The sequence below is a fragment of the Saccopteryx bilineata genome, chromosome 2 (genome assembly GCF_036850765.1).
Source record: "Saccopteryx bilineata isolate mSacBil1 chromosome 2, mSacBil1_pri_phased_curated, whole genome shotgun sequence".
Taxonomy (NCBI): domain Eukaryota; kingdom Metazoa; phylum Chordata; class Mammalia; order Chiroptera; family Emballonuridae; genus Saccopteryx; species Saccopteryx bilineata.
Genome location: NC_089491.1, coordinates 359,138,881 through 359,165,231, shown reverse-complemented (window position 1 = coordinate 359,165,231; position 26,351 = coordinate 359,138,881). Strand labels below are relative to the sequence as shown.

At 40.3% G+C, this 26,351-nt stretch overlaps 3 protein-coding genes across 3 annotated transcripts in view; 1 reads left to right on the top strand and 2 right to left on the bottom strand.

Moving 5' to 3' along the window:
* RAP1GAP2 (RAP1 GTPase activating protein 2) overlaps positions 1 to 26,351 on the top strand; it is a 490,286-nt gene that overhangs the window by 279,952 nt on the left and 183,983 nt on the right. The gene's annotated exons all lie outside the window — the stretch shown is intronic.
* On the bottom strand, positions 1,768 to 2,709 carry LOC136323509 (olfactory receptor 1D2-like). The gene has a single exon (XM_066255355.1). The coding sequence runs from the start codon at positions 2,707 to 2,709 to the stop codon at positions 1,768 to 1,770; it is 942 nt and encodes a 313-aa protein (XP_066111452.1).
* Positions 15,439 to 25,690, bottom strand: LOC136323508 (olfactory receptor 1D2-like). Its single transcript, XM_066255354.1, has 2 exons — positions 25,632 to 25,690; positions 15,439 to 16,502 (listed from the first exon to the last, which is right to left on the bottom strand). The coding sequence occupies exons 1-2, from the start codon at positions 25,678 to 25,680 to the stop codon at positions 15,550 to 15,552; spliced, it is 1,002 nt and encodes a 333-aa protein (XP_066111451.1). The 5' UTR covers positions 25,681 to 25,690; the 3' UTR covers positions 15,439 to 15,549.

The following is a 26,351-nucleotide window of genomic DNA, read 5'->3' as shown; positions in this document are numbered from 1 at the left end:
AAAAATTAGAAATAGAGCTACCGCATAAGTAAGCAATTCCACTTCTGGGCATTTAAACACAGAAAACAAAACACTAATTTAAAAAGATATATTCAGCCCTGGCCTGTTGGCTCAGCGGTAGAGTGTCGGCCTGGCGTGCGGGGGACCCGGGTTCGATTCCCGGCCAGGGCACATAGGAGAAGCACCCATTTGCTTCTCCACCCCCCCTCCTTCCTCTCTGTCTCTCTCTTCCCCTCCCGCAGCCAAGGCTCCATTGGAGCAAAGATGGCCCAGGCGCTAGGGATGGCTCCTTGGCCTCTGCCCCAGGCGCTAGAGTGGCTCTGGTCTTGGCAGAGCGACACCCAGAGGGGCAGAGCATTGCCCCCTGGTGGGCAGAGCGTCGCCCCTGGTGGGCGTGCCGGGTGGATCCCGGTCGGGCGCATGCGGGAGTCTGTCTGACTGTCTCTCCCCGTTTCCAGCTTCAGAAAAATACAAAAAATAAAATAAAATAAAAATAAAAATAAATAAATAAAAAGATATATTCAGTTTTATTTTGATTAGTATTTACCAACTATATCTGTTTCTATTCTTTATTTTCAAATTCTACGTATTCAAATTCTAGTGTGTCTCAAATACTTATATCTGTATATCATTTTTAAATCAATCTGTTAAACATGGCCTTTTAACTGATGAGTTAGGTCCATTTACATTTATTATAATTTTGTCTACTTCTCTCAATAAATGGTGAGCTCCTTATTCATGTTTACAATACAGTTTGAGGACGCTAATGGAGCATTCAGTCAGTCATGAATTCATTCAATTGATGACTAATGGAATGAACAAAAATCAATCAACTCTATATGCCAAATCTAAGCCAAGTTCTGGCTCTGCTGATTTATCCATAAAAGATTCCTCTCTCTTTGAAACTGCTACAACCAGGGACTAACCACCTCATCAGTTACTATTCACTTCCTAGTCATTGCATTTTGGCAAGGTAGGTAGAGACTGAGTCTCAAAATTACCTTCTTTTCTTCTATTTGCTCTACCACCATTCTTGTTCATGTATTGAGATGCTCAAGAGTATTGTTAGAGGGAGGAATGGAGTTGTTGCATGGAGAAGAAATGAAAGGTGAGGAGCCACAGAAATAAATGACAGAATAGACCACCCAAGGAAGAGGTTTGGTATCTCTCAGAGAAAGGAATGCAGGAAAAAGTCAAGAGAGGCAGTATTGCCTTGGAGTCCAAGGGATAGAAATCAATCCAGAGCAAAGGAAGGGAATATTTTTGCCCGAAACACAAATTTTGAATTGCGTCCAGAAAGACTGTGGGTGAGTACTAAAGCACAGAGCATCTCCCAGGTAAGGGGCAGATACACCCAGGGGCACTTGCCATGGGCGTAGCACAAAGTGTCTTCTATAAATGGCTCATATGCAGCATGCTCCTTATAAAAGGCCAGAATTTAGTAACATGAGTGTATGAGTGTTAGAGGACAGAAGTGATCTTCCTAGGCTATGACTGGATATATCCATATAAGGCTGAGACTGTGGTCCTGTGGTCAGGCAAGGTGAAGGACTTGATCCTGCAAAATTCTGGTATTAGTGTTAGTGTGACTTTACTTACTGCCACTGTTGGTGAGATCTGGGGTACTTTGTATTTTACATATATGCCTTTTTTCATCATAGATACATGAGAACATTCTGAGATAGAACTGTGTCCTAATTGCTACTGTGACCCCATAGATTAATGTCCTGCACAGTCTTCACTTTAATGTCCTGACCAAAATTACCCTCATGTCAAGTTCTGGAAGGCTTTTCCTAGGAGGAGTCTTCCCAGGGCCCCATGCATGTCCTTGTTCCTCAAGCTGTAGATGAAAGGGTTCATCATGGGGGTGACAACAGCATACATCACTGTGGCCACTGAGTACTTCATAGAGTAGGTGTGGAGGGGTTTCAGATATACCATACCAAGCATCCCATAAAAAAGGGTGACCACAGCCAAATGTGAGGCACAGGTGGAGAAGTCTTTGTACTTGCTAGAGGCTGAGGGTAGTCCAAGGATGGTTTTAATAATCCATATATAGGACATGATCATGAACCCTGAGGGAATGAAGAAGAAGAAGCAGCCTGTGATAATCAGCACTATGTAAATGAGTTGGGTGTTGGAACACGCGAGACTCAGGAGGACGTACATCTCACAAAAAATATAGTGACTCTTCCAGGGCCCACAGAAGGTCACCCTAGTCATGAGGAGGGTGAGGGTGAGACCATAGAGAAAAGAGATCACCCAACAGAAAGAGAGGAGCAAAATACAGAGACCAGGGATCATGGCTGTGATATAGTGGAGGGGACGGCAGATGGCCACATAGTGGTCATATGCCATCGTGATCAGGGTGAAGTTATCCAGGGTTACCAAGGAGACTAGGAAGTAGAACTGTGTTAGACATCCTGCATAGGAGATGGCTTTGTTCTGGGACTGAAGGTTCACCAATGTCTTGGGGACTGTGTTGGTGACAAAGAAGAGGTCGGTGAAGGAGGGATTGGCCAAGAATAAGTACATGGGAGTGTGCAGGCGTGGGTCAGTGCCTATGGCCAGAATGATGAGTACATTTCCCACCACTGTGACCAGGTACATGGACAGGAACATCCAAAACAGGATCTTCTGGTCTTCAGGACTCTCTGAGATCTTCATAAGTATGAACTCTAAGACCCAACTTTGGTTGCCTCCATGCATGTCCCCAACAGTCTGCAACATTAACACCAACAAACATTTGCTAAGTGTATATTCATTTGAGTAAGAACTTTCAGATAAGCAAAAGAAACTATTCTTTTAACATTCAACATGTCTTAGACTAAATTTTATAAATTTTTAAAAACATAAGCAACAAAGCAATAACACAAAACTTTCTGCAACTTAATCATCCCAGCAACTTTTAATCAGACATACTTAATATTAAAAAAATGATGCCGTTGTCTTATTTATTTATTTATTTATTTTTATATTTTAACAATGTTAGCTCTTCTTGTTTTTTTTTTTTAATTTTTATTTTACTTATTCATTTTAGAGAGGAGAGAGAGAGAGAGGAGAGAGAGACAGAGAGAGAGAAGGGGGGAGGAGCTGGAAGAATCAACTCCCATATGTGCCTTGACCAGGCAAGCCCAGGGTTTCGAACCAGCGACCTCAGCATTTCCAGGTTGACGCTTTATCCACTGCGCCACCACAGGTCAGGCTGCCTTTGTCTTTTTAAAATCCTATCATCTTTTAATACTCTTAAAGCTCTTAAAGATTAGTATTTTACATTATGGTAATTTATAAAATTTTTTTTGTATTTTTCATTTTTTGTAGTGAGAAGTGGGAAGGCAGAGAGACAGACATTTGCATGCGCCAGACCAGGACCCACCAGGCAAACCCATCAGGAGGTGATGCTCTGCCCATCTGGGGCATTGCTCCATTGCAACTGGAGCCATTCTAGCACCTGAGGTGGAGGCCATGGAGCCATCCTAAGTGCCAGGGCCAACTTTGCTCCAACGGAGCCTTGGGTGTGGTAGGGGAAGAGAGAGACAGAGAGAAAAGATAGGGGGAAGGGTGGAGAAGCAGATGGGTGCTTCTCCTGTGTGCCCTGACCGGGAATCAAACCTGGGACTTTCACACTCCAGGCTGATGCTCTACCAATGAGCCAACTACCTAAGGCCAATTTATAGGTTTTTAAATGGTATTTAAAATAGATGTAGGGATTATAGGAAATGGATATTATACAATTAGACAAAAGGGGGGAAAGTAAAAGATTTGGAAGAAAAACTAAAAATTGTCATCATTTGCTGATTGAATGGTATATCTGGTAAACCTAAGACAATCAACTGAAATGTCATTAAAAATACAAAAGGATTTTAGTAAAGTAGCCATTTATACAATGAATAGATCCTAAAGGAATAGTGCTTTCAGTAAGTTGTACGGTGCAGAGATTAACAAACGGTGAAGAGATTAAGAAGTACAAATTAGGTCTACCAGGTGGTGGCGCAGTGGGTAGAGCATTGAACCGGGATGCAGAGGACCCAAGTTCAAAACCCTGAGGTCACTGGCTTGAGCGTGGGCTCAAGAGCTTGAGTGCGAGGTTGCTGGCATGAGCATGGGATCATAGACATGACCCAATGGTCAGTGGCTTAAGCCCAAAGGTCACTGGCTTAAAGCCCAAGGTTGCTGGCTTGAGCAAGGGGTCACTTGCTCTGCTGTGGCCCCCCATTCAAGGCACATATGAGAAAGCAATCAAGGAACAACTAAGAATTCCGCAATGAAGAATTGATGCTTCTCATGTCTCTCCCTTTCTATCTATCTGTCCTTATTTGTCCCTCTCTTTGTCTCTGTCACACATACAAAAAAGTACAAATTAGTACTTACTGAGTATTCACAAAGATGCAGACTATCGCGTAGGGAATTTAGTTAATAATATCGCAATAACTACATATGGGGCCAGGTGGGTAATTGAAATTTAGGGAAGACCACTCTGTAAAGTATCTAATTTTATAACCACTATGTTGCACATCTAAAACTAATACAAAATAATATTAAATGTAAACTGTCACTGAAAAAAATTTAAGTGAAAATAAATGAGTAAATAAATAAAGAGTATGCTGTCGGAATGCTAGGATTCAAATCTGAGTGCTGCCACTGACTTGTGAAATCTCAGGCAAGTTACTTGAGCTCTTTAAGACTCCATTTATTCATTTGAAAAATTAAGCAAAATTAAGTAATAAAATGCTTAACACAAAAAAGGTGGCATGCAATGAGCCCTCAACAAATGTTGGCCATTATTATTACATGTAAACAGAAGGGATAATAAGGTTAAAATATGAAGTGAAACAATCAAATCCACATTATTAACAAACAAATCTGTGCATTAATATGTTAACAAGAATCAGGCAGCATCTTCAAATTCTTTTGAGAGGCATGAAATGAAAATTTAATAAATGGATAAACATCCCAAGATTCCAAATAGAAAGAAGAAACATGGCAAAGGCACATGTTCAATTATTAACCTGTTCAAAGTTAATGTTCTGACAGGGTATTTATGAAAAGAAGTCTAATCTACATTTTAGTTATCAGAATCCCTGCAAGCTTTTTGTAGAACTTGACACAAATTAAATCTAAAATTTATGTGGAATTAATTGCAAGAGAGCCTAAATGGCCATAACAATCTTGAAAAACATTTGGAGGACTCCACTTTCCAATTTCAGAATTTATTACAGGCCCTGGCCGGTTGGCTCAGTAGTAGAGCATTGGCCTGGCATGCAGGAGTCCCAGGTTCGATTCCTGGCCAGGGCACACAGGAGAAGCACCTATCAACTTCTCCACCCCACCCCTCTCCTTCCCCTCTGTCTATATCTTCCCCTCTTGCAGCCAAGGCTCCACTGGAGCAAAGTTGGTCCATGAACTGAAGATGGCTCTATGGTCTCTGCCTCAGGCGCTAGAATGGCTCTGGTTGCAACAGAGCAATGCCCCGGATGGGCAGAGCATCACCCCCTGGTGAGCATGCCGGGTGGATCCCGGTCGGGAGCATGCGGGAGTCTGTCTGACTGCCTCCTCGTTTCCAACTTCAGAAAAATACCCCCAAAAAAAAAATTATTACAAAGCAAGAGTAATGAAGACAATGTGGTACTGGCATAAAAACACAAAAATCTACCTCAATGGAATAAAATTGATAGTTCAGAAATAAACCAATGTGTCTATGATAAGTGATTTTCTTTTTCTTATTTTAGTGAGAGAGCAACAGGAAGAAAGAGAGATGAAAAACATCAACTCATAGTTGCGGCATCTTAGTTTGTTCATTGATTGTTTTCTCATATGTGCTTTGATCGGGGTGCTCCAGCCCAGCCAGAGACCCCTTGCTCAAGCCAGCGGCCTTGGGCTCAAACCAGCAACATTTGGGCACAAGCTAGCGGCCATGGAGTCTTGTCCAAGGATCCCATGCTCAAAGCCACTGACCCTGACCTCAAGCCAGTGACCCTGAGCTCAAATAGATGAGCCTGCACTCAAGCTGGTGACCTTGGTGTTTTGACCTGGGTCCTCAGTATCCCAGGCTGATTGATGCTCTATCCACTGTGCCACCAGCTAGTCAGGCTATGACCAAGTGATTCTCGACAAAGAGGTCAAGATTATCCAGTGGGGAATGATATTTGTAGCAAATAATTTTGGGACACCAGGATAGCCACATGCCAAAGAGGTGGATCCTTACTTCATACAGTATACAAAATTTAACTCAAAATGAATAAATGACCTAAATATGAGAGCTAAAACTATAAAATATAGGTAAATCTTTATAACCTTAGTTGTAACACCAAAATTATGAGCACAAGAGAAAAAATAGATAAATGAGACATAATCAAAATTAGAAATGTTTGTGCTGCAAATGACACCAACAAGAAAATAAAAAATCCCACAGAGTAGTAGAGAATATTTGCAAATCATATATCTGATAAGAGATTTGTATGTAGAATATATAAATAACTCTTAAACCTCAATAATAATAAGAAAAACAACCCAATTAAAAACAAAGGTTCTAAAGACTTTTTTCCAGGGAAGTTATACAGATAGCCAATAAGCACATGAAAAGAGACTCAACATTAACCATCAAGGAAATACAAATATAGGCCACAATAAGATGCCATTCCACACACTAGGATGGGTAGAATAAATTCAGATAATAACAAGTGTTTTCAAGCATGTAGAGAACTCTGAACCCTCATGCAATGCTAGCAGGAATATAAAATAATGCAGCCATTTTGGAAACAGCCTAGCAGTTCTTCAAAAGGCTAAATACAGAGTTACCTTATGACCCAGTGCTTCTACTTCTAGCTATCTCCCAAGAAAAATGAACGCATGTACAGGCAGAAACTTGTGCATAAATGTCATTGCAGCATTATAATATCCAAAAGGCAGAAACTCTCCATATGCCTAATTTCTGTGCATGGATAAACTAAAAGTGATATGTCCATACAATGGGATGATAATTCAGCCATAAAAAGCAATGAAGGACAGCCACACGCTGTGACATGAATGAACCTTGAACACATTTTGCTCAGTGGGAGAAGCCAGACCACAAAGAACACATGATTCCATTCCTATGAAAAGCCAGAATAAGGAGATTTATAAAGATAGAAATAGATTGACAGGAAAAAGGCAGTGGGGAAGAAGTGACAGCTAAAGAGTACAGGGGCTTTTTTGGGGGGGTTGATGTACATGTTCTAAAATTGACTGAGATGATGGTTGCAGGTATTTGTGAATATACTAGACACCAATGAAATGGATAGTTCAGTAAGTGAATTGTATGTATTCAGGGATTTATATCACAATTAGGTATCAAAAAAGAAGTCAGTTGGCCCTGGCCGGTTGGCTCAGCGGTAGAGCATCGGCCTGGCATGCGGGGGACCCGGGTTCGATTCCCGGCCAGGGCACATAGGAGAAGCGCCCATTTGCTTCTCCACCCCACCCCCTCCTTCCTCTCTGTCTCTCTCTTCCCCTCCCGCAGCCAAGGCTCCATTGGAGCAAAGATGGCCCGGGCGCTGGGGATGGCCCCTTGGCCTCTGCCCCAGGTGCTAGAGTGGCTCTGGTCGCAAAAGAGTGATGCCCCGGAGGGGCAGAGCATCACCCCCTGGTGGGCAGAGCGTCGCCCCTGGTGGGCGTGCGGGTGGATCCCAGTCGGGCACATGCGGGAGTCTGTCTGACTGTCTCTCCCCGTTTCCAGCTTCAGAAAAATACAAAAAAAAAAAAAAAAAAAAAAAAGAAGTCAGCCCCCCCCCCAATAGTATGTATGTTGGAGCAATAAAGAGTAGTTTGGGGCCCTGCCTGGTTGGCTTAGTGGTAGAGCATTGGCCTGGTGTGTGAAAGTTCTGGATTTGATTCCCAGCCAGGATATACAGAAGAAGCACCGTTGTGCTTCTCCCCCTCCCCCCACTACTTCCTCTCTGTCTCTCTCTTCTCCTCCCACAGCTAAGGCTCCTTTAAAGCAAAGTTGGCCTCGGTGCTGAGGATGGCTCCATGGCCTCTGCCTCAGGCACTAGAATGGCTCCAGTTGCAGTGGAGCAAAGCCCCAGATGGGCAGAGCATCGCCTGCTGGTGGGCATGCTGGGTGAATCCTGGTCGGGTACATGCGAGAGTCGGTCTGAATGCCTTCCCACTTCTAACTTCGGGAAAAATGAATAATAAATAAATAAATAAATAAATAAATAAATAAAATAAAAATGAGTAGTTTGGATTACTGCAAAAAATAGAATCAATTATTTAGAACATCAGTTTTAAAATATCTCCCAGAACACAAATGAAAAGAATAGGGAGGTAGAGCTGATGAATGACAGGAGAAGCAAGGGAATGTAATTTTGGAGAAGTGGGAAGACCAGGCATTAGGGAATCCCATTCCTGTACCTGCACTTCTCTCTATTCCTCCCTCCAAGTGCTGCTGCTGCTGGAAGGTCACCAGCTATGGCATCTGTTCTCTACCGGGTCCATCCATTTCCTCAACCCCCTCTTTCTACATTAAAGGGAACTATAGGATGAAAGCTGTGGCCAATTCCTTCTTGCTCAGAGCCCTGGGGCAGTTTCTGGTATATTTTAAGTGGCCTTTTTTTTCTGTCTTAAATGAATATCCTTGTCCCCAGTCTCTGCTGTTCCGGGCCTTCTGGTTTTCCAGGACAGACCCTGTTGAAGAGCATCACCTGCCCATTTTCTTCCCTGCGGCCCCCGGGGGACTTGGTGCTGGTACTTTTGGCACCTGACAGCTTGTCCCTCAATAGGACCGACTGCCCTGGGCCATGTAGTAGTAATCCCTCTAAGTTCCTGACCTAGGGTTTCACCAGTGTTCCAGAGTTGTCTCCACATTTTTTTATTTCTACAATTGTTTGGTCATTTGGAAATTAAAAAAAAAAAGAAAGGAAGAAATGAGGGTTGAACTGAACTGTACAGAATACCAGGCTTTTGAGTGAAGGAATGGACAAGACGCGTAAGCCCAAGAACCTAAATGAGTAGCGAGAGTACAGATAAAATGCAGTTGTTTGGAAAATCAGCCCATCTGCCAGGGATGTGTGGAGCCGATTCTGAAAATTCATTCAGGAACATGATTAATTTGAAGAAGCAGCAGCATTTCCTAATGTAGATGTGGGAACCATGACTAACCTAGAAGCCTAAAGGATGTTGGAGCTCTAGGTTTTAGGGAAGAGGCCAGCCTAGCCTTTAGTGACTGCGTGGATTCATTATACCAGTGAACAGGGTTAAATTCCCAGCAATTCAGTGTTGATGGTACAGTGGAAGTAAATTTGCACCCAAAAGTTTGGGTCCATATCCCAGCTAAACACACACAGCCATTGTTTGAGCAAACAACGACAATATACCGAATACTTGCTTGACAATGTGTTAAGAGAGAGCCCTTGTCTCCATCCTGGGCCTGGCTGTGCCACCCACTCAGACAGAAGCAGCCTCAGCCCACCTGTGTCTGCAGGGCATGGCCAGAGAGTCAAGGTGGAGACTGTTTGAGGCTGGTGCCCAGGTGCTATCTACATTAGAGATTGCAGGGTAAGGAAACGTGTCATGATAGACTTCACGCACTGTTCCCAGTCTGTAAGCCACAGCGGGGTCTGAGCACTTGTGACAGGTGGCCTTAGAGAGAAAATCTCTTGGGAGGTGTGGCTGGATAGAGTGGGGAAAGAGTGTGGGGAAGAATGGAAAAGAGTTCCCAACTCAGCATTAGACAACTGGTCTTGTGTGCCTGGCCGGTGGCTCCCCAGCTGCATGACCTGGAGGGCACGCAGTTTCCCTTCTCTCCCACGGAGGCTTTCTGGCAGGTTGATAAGGGCATGTGCAGTGCGGTGTGCGATAGCACTTTGAAAACTGCAGGATGTGAAAACGTTGGGAAGGCTTGTTATATTACCTTTACATAGAAGGAATTGGATTATATTAAGATTTTCAAAGTATGTATGCTTGTGTGTGTGAGATAGCAAATAGAGAAGACAAGAGAAAAGAAAAAGAACACTAGACAGAGATATCCAGACCTACCCACTGCTCTGTGCTGGTCTCAGAGTTCCCCAGTTCTGCTGCCTCCACCTGCACCCTATAAAAGATGAAATTTCAGTTGGGATATAAAGGGCCCTAGACATTGCTTTCCGAATAGGACTTGAGACTCATCCTTCTGCCTAAAGGTAGGAAGCGGAACATTTGGTGCCTGGGTAATCGGTCCTGGCAAAATGGAGACAGAGGTAAGGCTGTTTATTCCTCGAGGACCATGGGCAGTCTGAGAGCTGCTGGTTGGATCCCAAGCTCTTAAAGAAAGAGAATGTCCAGGGACCACATCAGGCCTATTCATCAGTTTAGGAGAGGCCTTGTGAGAGTTTGGCAGTGTTCGTGTGGGTTGGGGGGGGGTGTTGGGGGGATGGGGGTGGTAATCCCAAGGCAGCTTGTTGAAATAAACCTGGATAATTGCTCCAATGTTAGTACCTATATGTAAGGTTCTTGAGAAATGAATCTTGTTTACAAGGAGTAAACCAATGCTCCATTAGGAAGCAATTCTAGAAGATGCCCTAGAGGTTAGAGTACCTCATACAGGGCAGCCTGGCTTGTAGACATCAGAGGTCTGGGAAATCTCGGGCACTAAACTGGGATTAAGATGGTCCCAGATTGCTAGTGACTCAAAATATGAAGTGGAATAGGGTTTTAAAAAAATCATATTTGGAGGACGTAACAACAATTTAGACCTCAAATTACTTCTCTTAATCATATTTCAAATATATTCTCCAAAGATAAAGAGACATCTATGGAAATAAGATTCCAAAAGCAAGAACTGACACCTGTAGGCATATGGGGACTTTAGATAATACAATAATTAGACACAGGATGAAAACAATGATGTTTATGATTATTTTAGGATACAGAACCAAGTGTGAGAATTTTAGCAGAACTTTTTACAACTAAACAGCCATGGAGAACCAGTAGTCAGATGAAAAACATATTAAAGCCCTGAGAAAGATCCTCTCATGTTGTCTTTCAGAAATATTAGTTTTATTTAATTTCAGTAAAAATTTTATATTCATTACTTATAATTTCAATTTGCTTTTAAAACAGTTGTACTATTAAAATTGTTTTTTGAAATCATGAAAAATAATTAACTCTTCAATGTGTCCATTTACATTTTTTTGTTTCGTTTTTGTATTTTTCTGAAGTGAGAAGCGGGGAGGTAGACAGACTCTCGCATGCACCTGATGGGGATCCATTCCGCATGCCCACCAGGGGGTGATGCTCTGCCCATCTGGGGCCGCTGCTCTTTTGCTCAGCAACCAAGCTATTTTAGCGCCTAAGGCGAGGCCATGAAGACATCCTCAGCACCCATGGCCAACTTGCTCAAACCTTTTGAGTCATGACTGTTGAAAGGGAATAGAGAGATAGAAGGAGAGAGAGAGAGAGAGAGAGAGAGAGAGAGAGGAAGGAAGAAGGAAAGGGGAAAAGGTGGAGAACCAGATGGTCGCTTCCCTTGTGTGCCCTGGCCAGGAATTGAACCCAGGACTTCCACTCACTGTGCCAATGCTCTACCACTGAGCCAACCAACCATGGCCTACTATTACTTGTGGTAATAATGCTTAACATACATCTCCCTTTTAGAAAATTTTACATATGAAATACAGTATTGCTAGCTACAGGCACTATACTGTACATAGATCTCCAGAACTTACTTATTTTGCATAACTAAAACTTTGTACCCTTTGGACATCAATCTTCCGTTTTCCTTCCCCTCCATCCCTTTGGTAACCACTGTTTTAGTCTCTGCTTCTATGAGTTTAACTATTTTAGATTCCACATATAAGTGAAATTACACTGTATTTGTCTTTCTGTGTTTGGCTTATTTCCCTTAGCATAATGTTCCTTAGGTCTGTTATGTTGCAAATGGCAGAATTTCCTCTTTTTTAAGGGTCAACAATAATTCATTATATGTCTACATCATATTTTCTTCACTTATCTGTGAATGAGCATTTAGGTTGATTTTGTATTTTTTATACGTGAATAGTGCTGTAATGAACATAGGCATACAGGTAACACACTTCATGATCCTGATTTTAATTCCTATGGATGTATACCCAGAAGTGAGATTGCTGAATCATGAGGTAGTTCACTTTGTAATATTTTTAGGTGCCTCCATACTGTTTTGTATAATGGACTTGCCAGTTTACATCCCCACCAATAGTGTAAAAGGTGTCACAGCCAAGAAATCACTGCCAAGACCAGTGTCAAGGGGCTTTTCCTCTGTGTTTTCTTATAATTTTATGTCTTATATTTAAATAATTATTCATTTGAGTTTATTTTTAATATAGTGTTTATTGCTATCCAAAAAACTAACTTGTTGGTATTTTGATTGAGATTACATTTAATTTGTAGATAAAATTGGGAAGAATTAACAATATTAAGCCTTTCTCTCTATTAACATGGCTGTAATATTGTGATTTATTATATAGTCATCCCTTGCCATATTGTGGTACTTTTCATGGTCTCACTGTATAACAGATTTTTAAATCATATATATCTAATTTTGTATTGCAGATTTTTTCTTATATCGTGGGATTTTGTGGTATATAGGAATTTTTATATATTTATTATTTTAATTATTTTATGGTAAAATAAGCAAAATAAGCATGGGAAAGGTTAAGAGCATTGTGGGAAAGGCTTATTAGAGTGTGGGAAAGATTTATAAAGCCATCAAATATATACAAATAATAAAAAAATGTAAAGTCGTTACTTCGCAGATTTTCGCCTATGGTGGTGAGTTCTGGAACCTTACCCCCACAATAGATGAGGGACCACTGTATATACATTTGATCTCCCATTTCTGGCACAGAGCTCCTAAAACCTTTGGAATTTCCTAAGTGATAAGAGTATAATAGTGTGGGATTTTTTCATTGAATTTATTGGGGTGACATTGGTTAATAAAATTATACAGGTTTCAGATGTACAATTCTATAATACATCATGTGTATATTGCATTGTGTGTTCACCACCCCATGTCAAGTCTTCCTCCATCACCATCTATTCCCCCTCTACTCTCCTCTACCCTCATCCATCTCCCCTACTTCCTTTCCCTCCTGCATCCCCAAACTGTTGTCTGTGTCTATAAGGTTTTTCCTTTGCTTAATCCCTTCATCTTTTTCACTCATCCCTCTAACGCCAATCCCTTCTGACAGCTGTCAGTCTGTAATTCATATCTATGAGTCTGTTTCTATTTTGTTTGTTAGTTTATTTTTTTCATTAAATTCCACATATATGTGCAATCATATGGTATTTGTCTTTCTCTGACTGACTTATTTCACTTAGCATAATACTCTCCAGGTCCATTCATGCTGTCATAAAAGATAAGATTTCCTTCTTTATTATGACTGAGTAATATTTTATTCTTTAAAATTTATTTATTGATTTTGGCCAGAAAGGAAGGGAGAGAGAGAAAGAGAGAGACAGATAGCCAGGAACATCTATCTGTTCCTGTATGTGCCCTGACCAGGGATTGAACCAGCAACCTCTGTGCTTCGTGCCGATGCTCTAACCAACAAAGCTATCTGGCCAGGGCTGACTGAGTAATATTTTATTGTGTAATTGTACCACAACCTTTTTATCACTCATCTACTGATGGACACTTGGGCTGCTTCCAAATCTTGTCTGTTGTAAATAACAATGAACAATGAAATTGCAATGAACATAGAGATGCATATATTCGTTCCAATTAGAGGTTTGAGTTTCTTTGGATAGATTCCCATAAGTGGAGCTTCTGGGTCATAAGGGAGTTTAAAAAAATTTTTTTTTAGGTTACACCATACTGCTTTCCATGTGACTGCACCATTGACTAGCAATACTAGTGTACTATTGGTGAGAGTACACTAATTCTGTTTTCCATCCTCAAGACATGTCCAAAATTTTACTGCCCTTGTTTTCTTCTAGAATTTTTATGACCTCAAGTCTGATCAATTTTGAGTTTATTCTTGTGTATGGTATAAGAAGGTCATCCAGTTTCATATTTTTGCACTTATCTGTCCAATTTTCCCAACAAGTGTAATGGTGTCTTGATATTCACTGCAAACCCCTTTCAACCAGACCTGAGTTTATGTTAGAAAGCGCTTAAGGTTGGGGCTTTTAGTCAGGGGAACCAACCAATCTCTGCAGAAGAGTGAAGAGCAAGAGGTTGAATTAATCACTAGTGGCCAATGATTTAATCAATTATGCCTATGTCATGTAGGCTGCATAAAATCCCCAAAGGCCGGAGGTCAGAGAGCTTTCAGGTTGGTGACCGGTGGAGATTTGGGGAGAGTGGCATACCCAAAGAGGGCGTGGAATCTGCATGCTCTTTCCCACACATGTTGCCCTATGCATCTTTTTTATCTAGCTTTTCCCAAGTTATATCTTTTTATAATAAACGGATAATCTAGTAAGTAAAATGTTTCTCTGAGTTCTGTGAGCTGCTCTGGTAAATTAATTGAACCTGTGGAAGGGATTGTTGGAACCTTCAACTTATAGCTAGCCCGTCAGAGCACAGATGACAACCTGGCCTTGTGATTTGTGTCTGAAGTGGGAGGCAGACAGTCTTGGAGGACTGAGCCTTTTCTTTTGGGATTTGATGTTTCAAGGAAGATAGTATCAGGATTAAGTTGAATTGAAGGCCACCCAGTTGGTGTCAGAGAATTTCTTTGAAAGCAGTTGGTGTGGAAAGAAACCTACACATCAGAATTGGAGTCAGAATCATAGAACCTCAGAAGAGACTGGGATTCAGAGTTACCTTCTCACCTCCAATGGCTTCAGCCACTATTCTAGCTCATAGGCATGTGCTGATATGCTTGAGAGTTCTTTCTAGGGTTCGTGAAGAAGAGAGGGGAGACATGAAGGACACATAAGTAAAGGAAAGGAATGGCATCCCAAAGATAAAGTCTGACTTCTCTCGGAGAAAAGGAATCAGGAAAAAGAGAGATAATATTCTTTTGAGAGCCAAAGGACTAAAATCTTCCCAGAGTTAAGAAGAGGAATCTTCTGCCATTTTGTCTGAACATCAAGACTGGTTCAGAGGAACTGTGGGTCTGAACTGAAGCAGTGGGAGCTGAGCCCAACAGAGCATTAGGAAAGGGGTGGCCTCAGCCAGAGCATCTGCAGTGTGAGTAGTGCAATGTGTTTTATAAATGGCTTGTAGGTAGCAGGCCCCTTAGAGAAGCTCAGAGCTTAGAAGGATATAAACTTCGAACTCCATGTGTGTACTAAGAACATGAGAGACCCACTAGGACATAAGTGGATATATCTGGATAAGGCAGCGATTGTGGGTTTGTCAGGTAATATGAAGGCTTTAATCCTGAAAATTTTTAGTATTAGTGTTATGTGACTTTATTCATTGCCAAAGTTAATGAGGTCTGAGGGACACTGATTACACACATACATATTATCTTCATCACAGATATATGAGCTCATTCTAAAGTGGAACTATGGCCTAATCACTCCTGTATCCCTCATAGTATAGTGCTTTGCACACAGTAGAGAAAATTCCTAGTCTTCACTTTAATGACCGGTTCAAAACTAACTTCATATGACCCTCTGCAAGGCTTTCCCTCGGAAGAGTCTTCCCAGGGCTGCATGCATGTCCTTGTTCCTCAGGCTGTAGATGAAAGGGTTCATCATGGGGGTGACCACAGCATACATCACTGTGGCCACTGAGTCTTTCATAGAGTATGTGTTGAGGGGTTTCAGATATACCATACAAAGTGTCCCATAAAAAAGGGTGACCACAGTCAAATGTGAGGCACAGGTGGAGAAGGCTTTGTACTTGCTAGAGGCTGAGGATAGTCGGAGGATGGCTCTGACAATCCAGATATAGGACGCGATCATGAACCCAAAAGGGGTGAGGAAGATGAAGGATCCTGTAGCAATAAGTACCAAATAATTGACTTGAGTGTTGGAACACGCCAGCCTCAGGAGGACGTACATCTCACAGAAGATGTAGTGGATCTTCCGGGAGCTACAGAAAGTCACTCTGGTCATAAGGATGGTGTGGATTAAGCCATAGAGAACAGAGAGCACCCAACACAAGGTGAGGAACAATATACAGAGCCCAGGGCTCATGGCTGTGGCATAGTGGAGGGGACGGCTGATGGCCACATAGCGGTCATATGCCATCGTGGCCAGGATGAGGTTGTCTAGGGCCACCAAGGAGACCAGGAAGTAGAGCTGTGTTAGACATCCTGCATAGGAGATGGCTTTGTTCTGGGACTGAAGATTCACCAGCATCTTGGGGACTGTGTTGGTGACGAAGAAGAGGTCGGTGAAGGACAGATTGGCCAGAAAGAAGTACATGGGAGTGTGCAGGCGGGAATCAAAGCTGATGGCCAGAATTATGAGCATGTTTCCCACCACTGTGACCAGGTACATGGACAGGAACATCCAAAAAAGAACCTGCTGGTCTTTAGGACTCTCAGAGAGACCCAGTAGAAGGAACTCCGAGCCTCCACTCTGATTGCCTCCATCCATTTCCCCAATTTCTGCAATATCAGCAATGACAGACACTTACAATATGCCTTCAATCAAATAAGGACATTCAAATAGTTAAAACCTAAGTTTTTTCAGCATTAAAAATATCTTAGGCTGGACAATGGTCAGAGAAATGGTGCCGTGAGAAGTGCTCCCGATACCTCCCCCTGAAACTTCAACAAATTTAACAACTAGAGACAGAAAAGCAATCTCAGGAGCATGTGAAATATACATACATCAAACAAAGGTACAATTGGGTGAAAAGGTGGCTGAATATATAACCCACTCTGAAGGAAATAGGATGGAGAACGGAGTATTCCTCTTTCCTCACTGACCTGAGCAAGGGCTGTTTTCACTTAGAACTGAGAGAAAGTGAGGGATGGGGGAATGGAAAAAGCTGGGCTAGGGCAGAGACGTTCAAGCAGAGGAGAGAATGTGCCCGTGGCTCAGCCACATGGAGCTAATGCCAACAGCAGACCCCGGCAGAGGTGGGCGAGCAATTGCCTTGTTCACTCCCGGTATCCCGGTCAGAAAGCGCGAGCAGTGTGCAAGTGTGTGTGAGTGTGTGTGCCCGTGTTCCCAGATGGAGGGGCTGGTCGTATACTGTCAGTAGTGACCCTCTGTGTGGGCTATGACCAGAGTTTCTGAATAATCCTGGCTTCCCAAAAAAAAGCACGCCAAAAGTGCACAAAAGCCAGGTTCCCTACACCGGACCAGTCTGGCTGCGGCACCTCCACCAGCCATACAGGCTAACAAAGCACACTCCGGGGGAAAAGAACTGCGAAAGTGGTGGGGGGAAGGGTGTGCAAGCAGCATTCAGACAGCCTTTGGAGAGCAGACCTGCGGAGTGCTGAAGCATACTAGACATGCCTGGAGGCTCATAGAAAGACACCTGAAAGCAATCGGCTCCCAGCCCTGCCTGATTATGCTGGTGGTTCTGGCTGGCAAAGCCTTACCCAGAACCCTACATTGAGTGGGGATAGAGGAGGGATTTGGCAGCTCTTAGAGCCTCTTGCTCTCCAGGCAGTGGCTGGGACAACTTCACAGCTGGGTCCCAGGCTTCTGGTTCAGGAAGGAGAGATTTGAGGAGAGGCTCCAGAAAAACAGACTCTCCCATTGTCAGAGCCTGTAAACACTAACAAGCCCCACCTACCAATGGGACTGAGGCCTAGGCCTAGTTTATGTCATCACCATACCGACACACCAGCAAATCTCTTCCTATGAGTGCCACAGATGCAGAACCTGGGGTACAGCACCACTGGCTGAAAAGAGAGAGAAGAAAGAAAAAGGAAGAAGATAACTTCTCAAAACCAGGAAAAATCACAGTCTTTATAACTTTTTCCATTTTTTTCTTGTATTTTTTTCCTTCCACCTTAGTCATTTTATCCTCTTTCCATTTTATTCTTTTCATTTTGAACATTATTACCCGTAGGTGTTACATTTTTCATTCTTTTTTTCCCTATGAGTATTACATTCCAAAAAACTTAACTCAGTTGTTTTTCTCTCTCTCTTTTTGTTTCTTCTTTTCTCTTTTACTTTTTCTCTCATTCGAATTTCACCCATAAACTATTTTATTCTGGATTCAGGTTTATTCTTTGTGGCATTTTGTGTGCTTTTTACTTTGCTTTTTATCTCTTTAGCATTTTCCTCAACTCTGGCTCTCCATTCTATAGTTTTTGTGCCACTTAATACACTAAAACTTTCATTTTCATCTGTATTTTTTTCTTTTCTCTCTTTTTGTTTTTTTTCTTTTCTCTTACACTATTTCTCTCATTTAACCATCATTTGCAAACAAATTATTTTATTCTTAATCCAAATATTTTCCTTGTGGCATTTCATGAGTTCTTGCCTCATTTTTTGCCTTTTTTTCACTCCACACCAACCCAGGCCCACCATTCTACATATTTTTGTTCCACATAGCACAATAGAATATTTAGTTTTTCACTGCATTTTATCAAAAAAATTGCACTCTTATTAGTGTTATTAACAATACCACTCTCAAATGTCATTAAAGAAAAAGAAATCAAATATCATGAATACAAAAGATAATGATGTAGCTCAGAAAGATGAGGAAAAATATATATATAAAAAATTTTAATACCTTGGAAACCTTGGAGTTAAATGACAGAGAATTTAAAATTGAAGTCCTAAAAATATTCAGGGATATACAAGACAGCACAGAAAGGCAATTTAGGGAGCTCAAAAAACAATTCAATGTACAGAAAAAATACTTCACCAAGGAAATTGAAACTATGAAAACGAATCAAACAGAGATGAAAAACTCAATTCATGAACTGAAAAATGAGGTAACAAGCTTAGCCAATAGAATAGGTCAGATAGAGGAGAGAAATAGTGACATAGAAGACAGGCAACTATAAGTACTACAGAGAGAAGAGGAGAGAGACTCACAAATTAAAATAAATGAGATAGCCCTACAGGAATTGTCTGACTCCATCAGAAAGAGCAACATAAGAATAATGGGTATATCAGAAGGACAAGGAGAGAAAATGTAATGGAGAACATATTCCAACAAATAATAGATGAGAACTTCCCAAGCTTGTGGAAAGAACTAAAGTCTCAAATTCAAAAAGCAAACAGAACATCAAGTTATCTTAATCCTAACAAACCTCAACCAAGGCATGTCACAATGAAATTGGCACAAACCAATGACAAAAAAAATATTCTCAAGGCAGCCAGGAAAAAGAAGAATACAACATATAAAGGAAGGCCCATTACATTATCAACAGATTTTTCAGTAGAAATTCTACAAGCTCGAAGAGAGTGGACCCCAATATTTAAAGTGATGAAAGAGATGAACTTCTAGGCAAGAATACTATAACCATCAAAGCTATTCTTCAAATACAAAAAAGAAATAAAAACATTCACAGCTACAGAAAAGATGAGGGAATTTGTCACCAGAAAATCACCACTTCGTGAAATACTAAAGGGAGTTTTCCTTCCAGACACAAAGAACAAAACAAAACTACAAGTAAGAGCTCCATCAAGATCATAATAAAAACAAGATTAATCTGTGACAAAGAAACAAAAAGGGAGAGAGGACAAAGATTAACAGTAGCAAAGGAGGATGGAGTGCAAAAGCACTCATGAGATAATGTACTACAATGAACAAGATATGTATGTTTTCCATTACTTAATGGTAACCACCCCTGAAAAAACCAGCATAGAAGTACATGGCTTGAAAAAAAAAGTAACAGAGAAAAGAAGTATGGATTACAACCCGACAAAAACAGATGATAGTAAAATAAAAGAGAAGAACCAAACAAGATACAAAACTATCAGAAAGCAATATATAAATTGGCAATAGGAAAATCAAGTGTCAATAATTACACTCAGCATAAATGGCTTGAACTCACCAATAAAAAGACACAGAGTAGCAGAATGGATTTAAAAAGAAAATCCAACTGTATGCTGCCTACAAGAAACACATCTAAGCCACAAGGATAAAAACAAATTCAAAGTGAAAGGTTGGAAAACAATAATCCAAGTAAATAACATCCAAAAAAAAGCAGGTGTAGCAATACTGATATTTAACAATGCTGACTACAAGACAGCAAAGATAACCAGAGACAAAGATGCTCATTTCATAATGATAAACGGGACACTGAATCAAGAAGACATAACAATCCTTAATATATATGCACCAAATCAAGGAGCACCAAATATATAAGACAGCTACTGACTGACCTAAAAACAAAAACTGACAAAAATACAATCATACTTGGAGACCTCAATATACCATGTATGGCTCTAGATCGTTCATCCAAACAGAAAATCAATAAAGAAATATTGGCCTTAAATGAAACACTAGAACAATTGGATATGATAGACATCTACAGGACATTTCATCCTAAAGTGCCAGAGTATACATTTTTCTCTAGTGTACATGGAACATCTCAAGAATTGACCATATGTTGGGCCACAAAACTAACATCAATAAATTTAGAAAGATTGAAATTATACCAAGCATATTTTCTGATCATAAAGCCTTGAAACTAGAATTCAACTGCAAAAAAGAGGTAAACCCACAAAAATGTAAAAACTAAACAACATACTTTTAAAAAATGAGTGAGTCAAAGAAGAAATAAGTGCAGAGATCAAATGATACATACAGGCAAATGAAAATAACAATATAACATACCAGAATCTCTGGGATGCAGCAAAAGCAGTAATAAGAGGGAAGTTCATATAACTACAGGCCTATATGAACAAACAAAAGAGAGCCCAAGTAAACCACTTAACTTCACATCTTAAGGAACTAGAAAAAGAAGAACAAAGACAACCCAAAACCAGCAGAAGAAAGAAAATAATAAAAATCAGAGCAGAAATAAATGAGAACAGAAAAACTATAGAAAAAATTAATAAAACAAGGAGCTGGTTCTTTGAAAAGATCAACAAAATTGACAAACCCTTGGCAAGACTCACTAAGGAAAAAAGAGAAAGGACTCATATAAACAAAATCCAAAATGAAAGAGGAGAAATTACCACAGATATCATGGATATACAAAGAATTATCGTAGAATACTATGAAAAACTATATGCTACCAAATTCAACAATATGAAAGAAATGGATAAATTCCTAGAACAATACAACCACCCTAGACTGAATCATGAAGAAGCTGAAAGCCTAAACAGACTCATAAACATTAAAGAAATAGAAACAACTATTAATAACCTCCCCTCAAATAAAAGTCCAGGGCCAGATGACTATATTAGTGAATTCTATCAAACATTCAAAGAAGATTTGGTTCCTATTCTACTCAAAGTCTTCCTAAAAATTGAAGAAGAAGCAATATTGCCAAACACATTTTATGAGGCTAGCATAACCCTTATAACAAAACCTGGCAATAACAACACAAGAAAAGAAAACTACAGACCAATATCTCTAATGAATACAGATGCTAAAATACTAAACAAAATACTAGCAAATCAAATACAACAACACATTAAAATAATAATTCATCAAGTGGGATTCATCCCAGAATTACAAGGATGGTTCAACATACATAAAACGGTTAACGTAATACACCATATCAACAAAACAAAGAACAAAAACCATATGATCTTATCAATAGATGCAAAAAAGGCATCTGATAAAATACACATCATTTTATGTTTAAAACACTTAACAAAATGGGTATAGAAGGAAAATATCTCAACATAATAAAGGCCATCATGATAAACCATCAGCTAACATCATATTAAACGGCATAAAACTGAGGACTTTTCCCCTAAAATCAGGAACAAGAAAAGGTTGTCCACTCTCTCCACTCTTATTCAATGTAGTGCTGGAAGTTCTAGCCAGAGCAATCAGACAAGAGAAAGAAATAAAAAGCATTCGTATTGGGAAAGAAGAAGTAAAGGTTTCACCTTTTGCAGATGGTATAATCCTGTACATTTAGAACCCCGATGACTCCACAAAAAGACTACTAGAAACAATAAACTAATACAGTAATGTCATAGGATACAAAATTAATATAGAAAAGTCCATTGCCTTCCTATATGCCAACAATGAAACATCAGAAAACGAACTAAAAAAAACAATCCCCTTCATGGTTGCAACAACAACAACAAAAAATACCTAGGAAAAAACATAATAAAGAATGCAAAGGACCTATATAATGAAAAACTACAAAGCATTGTTAAGGGAAATGGAAAAAGATACAATAAAATGGAAACATATTCCTTGTTCTTGGATAGGAAGAATAAGTATAGTCAAGATGACTATATTACCCAAGGCGATATACAAATTTAATGCAATTCCCATCATAATTCCAATGTCATTTTTTAAAGAAATGGAACAAAATATCATCAGATTTATATGGAACTATAAAAACCCCCAAATAGCCAGAGCAATCCTAAGGAAAAAAAACGAGGCTGGGGGCATTACAATACCTGACTTTAAATTATATTATATTATAGAGCCACAATAATCAAAACAGCATGGTATTGGCAGAAAAATAGACACTCAAGCCAATGGAACAGAATAGAAAGCCCAGAAATAAAACCACGTATATATGGTCAAATAATTTTTGATAAAGAATCTCCAACAATACACAATGGAGAAAAGAAAGCCTCTTCAACAAATGATGCCACGTGGAAAACTGGAAAGCCACGTGGAAAAGAATGAAACTTGACTACAGTTTGTTCCCTTGTACTTTTAAAATTAATTCAAAATGGATCAAAGACCTAAATATAAGACCTGAAACAATAAATTACATAGAAGAAAACATAGGTACTAATCTCATGGACCTTGGTTACAAACAGCACTTTATGAATTTGACTCCAATGGCAAGTGAAGTGAAGGCAAAGATAAATGAATGAGACTACATCAGACTAAGAAGCTTTTGCACAGCAAAAGAAACTGACAACAAAACAGACAGCCAACTAAATGCAAGATGATATTGTCAAACAACAGCACAGATAAGGGCCTAATATCTAAATATACAAAGAACTCATAAAAGTCAACAACAAACAAACAAACCAATAAAAAATGGGAATAGGACATGAACAGACACTTATCCCAGGAAGAAATACAAATGGCCAACAGCTATATGAAAAGATGCTCATCTTCATTAGCTATTAGAGAAATGCAAATCAAAACTACAGTGAGCCTGATCAGGCAGTGGCGGAGTGTATAGAGTGTCGGACTGGGATGCAGAGGACCCAGGTTCGAGACCCCGAGGTCGCCAGCTTAAGCGCAGGCTCATCTGGTTTGAGCAAAAGCCCACCAGCTTAAACCCAAGGTCGCTAGCTCTAGCAAGGGGTTACTCGGTCTGCTGAAGGCCCGCAGTCAAGGCACGTATGAGAAAGCAATCAATGAACAACTAAGGTGTTGCAATGCGCAATGAAAAACTAATGACTGATGCTTCTCATCTCTCTCCATTTCTGTCTGTCTGTCCCTATCTGTCCGTCTCTCTGACTCACTCTCAGTCTCTGGAAAAAATAAATAAATTAATTATTTTAAAAAAAACTACAGTGAGATACCACCTCACACCTGTTATATTAGCTATTATCAACAAAACAGGTAATAACAAATGTTGCAGAGGCTGTGGAGAAAAAGGAACCCTCATCCACTGTTGGTGGGAATGTAAAGTAGTACAACCACTATGGAAGAAAGTATGGTGGTTCCTCAAAAAAATTAAAAATAGATCTACCATATGACCCACCAATCCCTCTACTGGGCATAGACCCCCGTAACTCAAAAACACTGGTATGTAAAGACACATGCAGCCCCATGTTCATTGCAGCTTTGTTCACAGTGGCCAAGACATGGAAATAACCAAAAAGCCCTTCAATAGATGACTGGATAAAGAAGATGTGGTACATATACACTATGGAATACTACTTAGCCATAAGAAATGATGACATTGGATCGTTTACAACAACGTGGATGAACCTTGATAACATTATACTGAGTGAAATAAGTAAATCAGAAAAAACTAAAAACTATATGGGACATAAAATTGAGACTCAGGGACATGGACAAGAGTGTGGTAGTTACTGGGGCTAGAGAGGGAAAAGGAGGGGGTGGCGGAGAGGAGGGGCACAAAGAAAATCAAATTGAAGGTCACAGAAGACTCCATGACTTTGGGTGATGGGTATGCAACATAATCAAATGTCAAAATAACCTGGAAATGTTTTCTCTGAACCTATGTACCCTGATTGATTAATGACACTCCATTAAAATTTAAAAAATATATATCTTAGGCTAAATATTAAAAATATTTTTTTTGCAGAAGAAAAACTGTAATAATAGACATAAACACAGAAACATGGAAAATCTTTATGCAGTTTAATAATTCCAGCCACATTTAATATGGCATATTTAATATAATAGAAATAGCATCAATTGTCTTAATTTAAATAATATCATCTTACAATTCTCTTGGAAGTGCTTAAATATTAGTATGTTATACAATATTTTAGACACTTTTGTGATATTTAAAACAGGTGTATGCAGTGTAAGAAATTGATGCAATACAATTGCACAAAGAGGAAAAGTAAAAGTATTGAAAAGAAAATGAAAGGCTTTGGAGGGTGGGCTCAGTGGATAGAGCATCGACCCTGAATGTGGACTTCCCGAGTTCAATCCCCAGTCAGGGCACACATGAGAAGGAACCATCTGCTTCTCTCTCCCCCTCCTCCCCCTTTCCTTTGTCTGCTCTCCCTCTTCTCTCCTGTGTCTGCAGGGCAAGAGCCAGAATGTCTAGGTAAAGACTGTTATGGCTGGCCCTCTGCTACTGCCACAAGGAAGTGAAGAGTGAGAGAATCTATTATATGGCCATTGTATGCAAAGGGCTGTTGATTATCTAGGTCAGTGGTGGGCAAACTGCAGCTTGTTAGCCACATGTGGCTCTTTGGCCCCTTTGTATGGCTCTTCCACAAAATACCATGTGCAGGTGCTAGCTCGATAAGAAATGTACCTACCTATATAGTTTAAGTTTAAAAAATCTGGCTCTGAAAAAAAAATTCAATCGTTGTACTGTTGATATTTGGCTTTGTTGACTAATGAGTTTACCGACCACTGGTTTAGGTCAGGAGTTGGAACATAAAAGAGAGATAGAGAGATGAGCTATGCTATCTCCCAGAAGACAAGTGCTGGGCCAATAAAGGCGAATGGTGGGGTGGGTGGACACGAATTTTCCATCATGAAAGGCATTCGAACAGGCTGTTTGAAATAACAGTTTGAGTGATCATTGCCCTAGATTCAAACATTTAGTGAAAGTAGAATTTGCTTAAATTCTCTTAACATTAAGATTCCAAATGATAGAGTAACCATGTAGTGGTCCTTTGGCATTTGAATTAAAATGGGAGTAACTCTTTGGACCGGCTATAGCTACCCTTCGTATGTAGAGTTTCTCAGATCTGGTTTTGTTACCCACATAATTTTCCTATGTTGTACACCATTAATGAGTTCATTCATTTTGCAACAGTTCTTAAGTGAGGCTTTGCAGATAAAGAGGCCTCTTAGAAAAGCAAAGAGTTTCAGTGAAAAAGGGGAACTGATAGTCTCATTCCATAGACCACTCACTGCAAGACCCCCAAATTGACTTGAGGATGAGAAAGAGCACCATGTGGCTTTCTACGTGACTCCAGCCCTGAGCACACCCAGCCACCACCTCTGTTTCTGCCATGGAGACAAAGGTCATTCATCTCCTTAAACCACATTAGACTTCCATCCACAGCCTGTTGCCTGGGTTCAGGGCCCTCTCGACAACCTGCCTGATAGGAGAGAAGGTAGGAGACAGGTAAGAGGGCTGGGAAACGTCAGAGAAATTGGTACCTCTGCTTTCTAGTCCTCAATCCAGGCTCTCCCCACAATCCAATCACATCGGAATCACCTATAGTGCTTTAAAAGAAAAAGGCTATTTTCTGGTCCCCTTTAACTAACTTCAGTTTTGCAAATCAAGTTTTTATTTTTAAATCAGCTGGCAATTCTGACTGTACACTGTAGAATATTCTGCTCCTAGTCTGTAAGAGTCAGTGGGTTCTGAACTGTTGTGTGGTCAATTCTCTTTAGAGACACAAAGCTCTCTGCAATGTGGCTGGGCAGAGAGGGGGAGAAATTGGGGTAGTGTAGAAAAGAGGTCCAAACCCAGCACTAGCCAACTTTCCTTTCATATGTTGCGCTGCTCCCTAGCTACATGACCTTGAGAAGGGCACAGCCTCCTTGAGCCTCCTCATCTCACTCATAAAGCCTTTCTTGCAAGTTTGAGTATCATACACGACACGTCTGACAGCAGTTAAAAAACTACAGAATGATGTAAGATTGGAGAGATTGTTGTATCACCTTAAATACTAAGAAGGTAGGTTATATGAAGATTTTCAAAGTATGCATC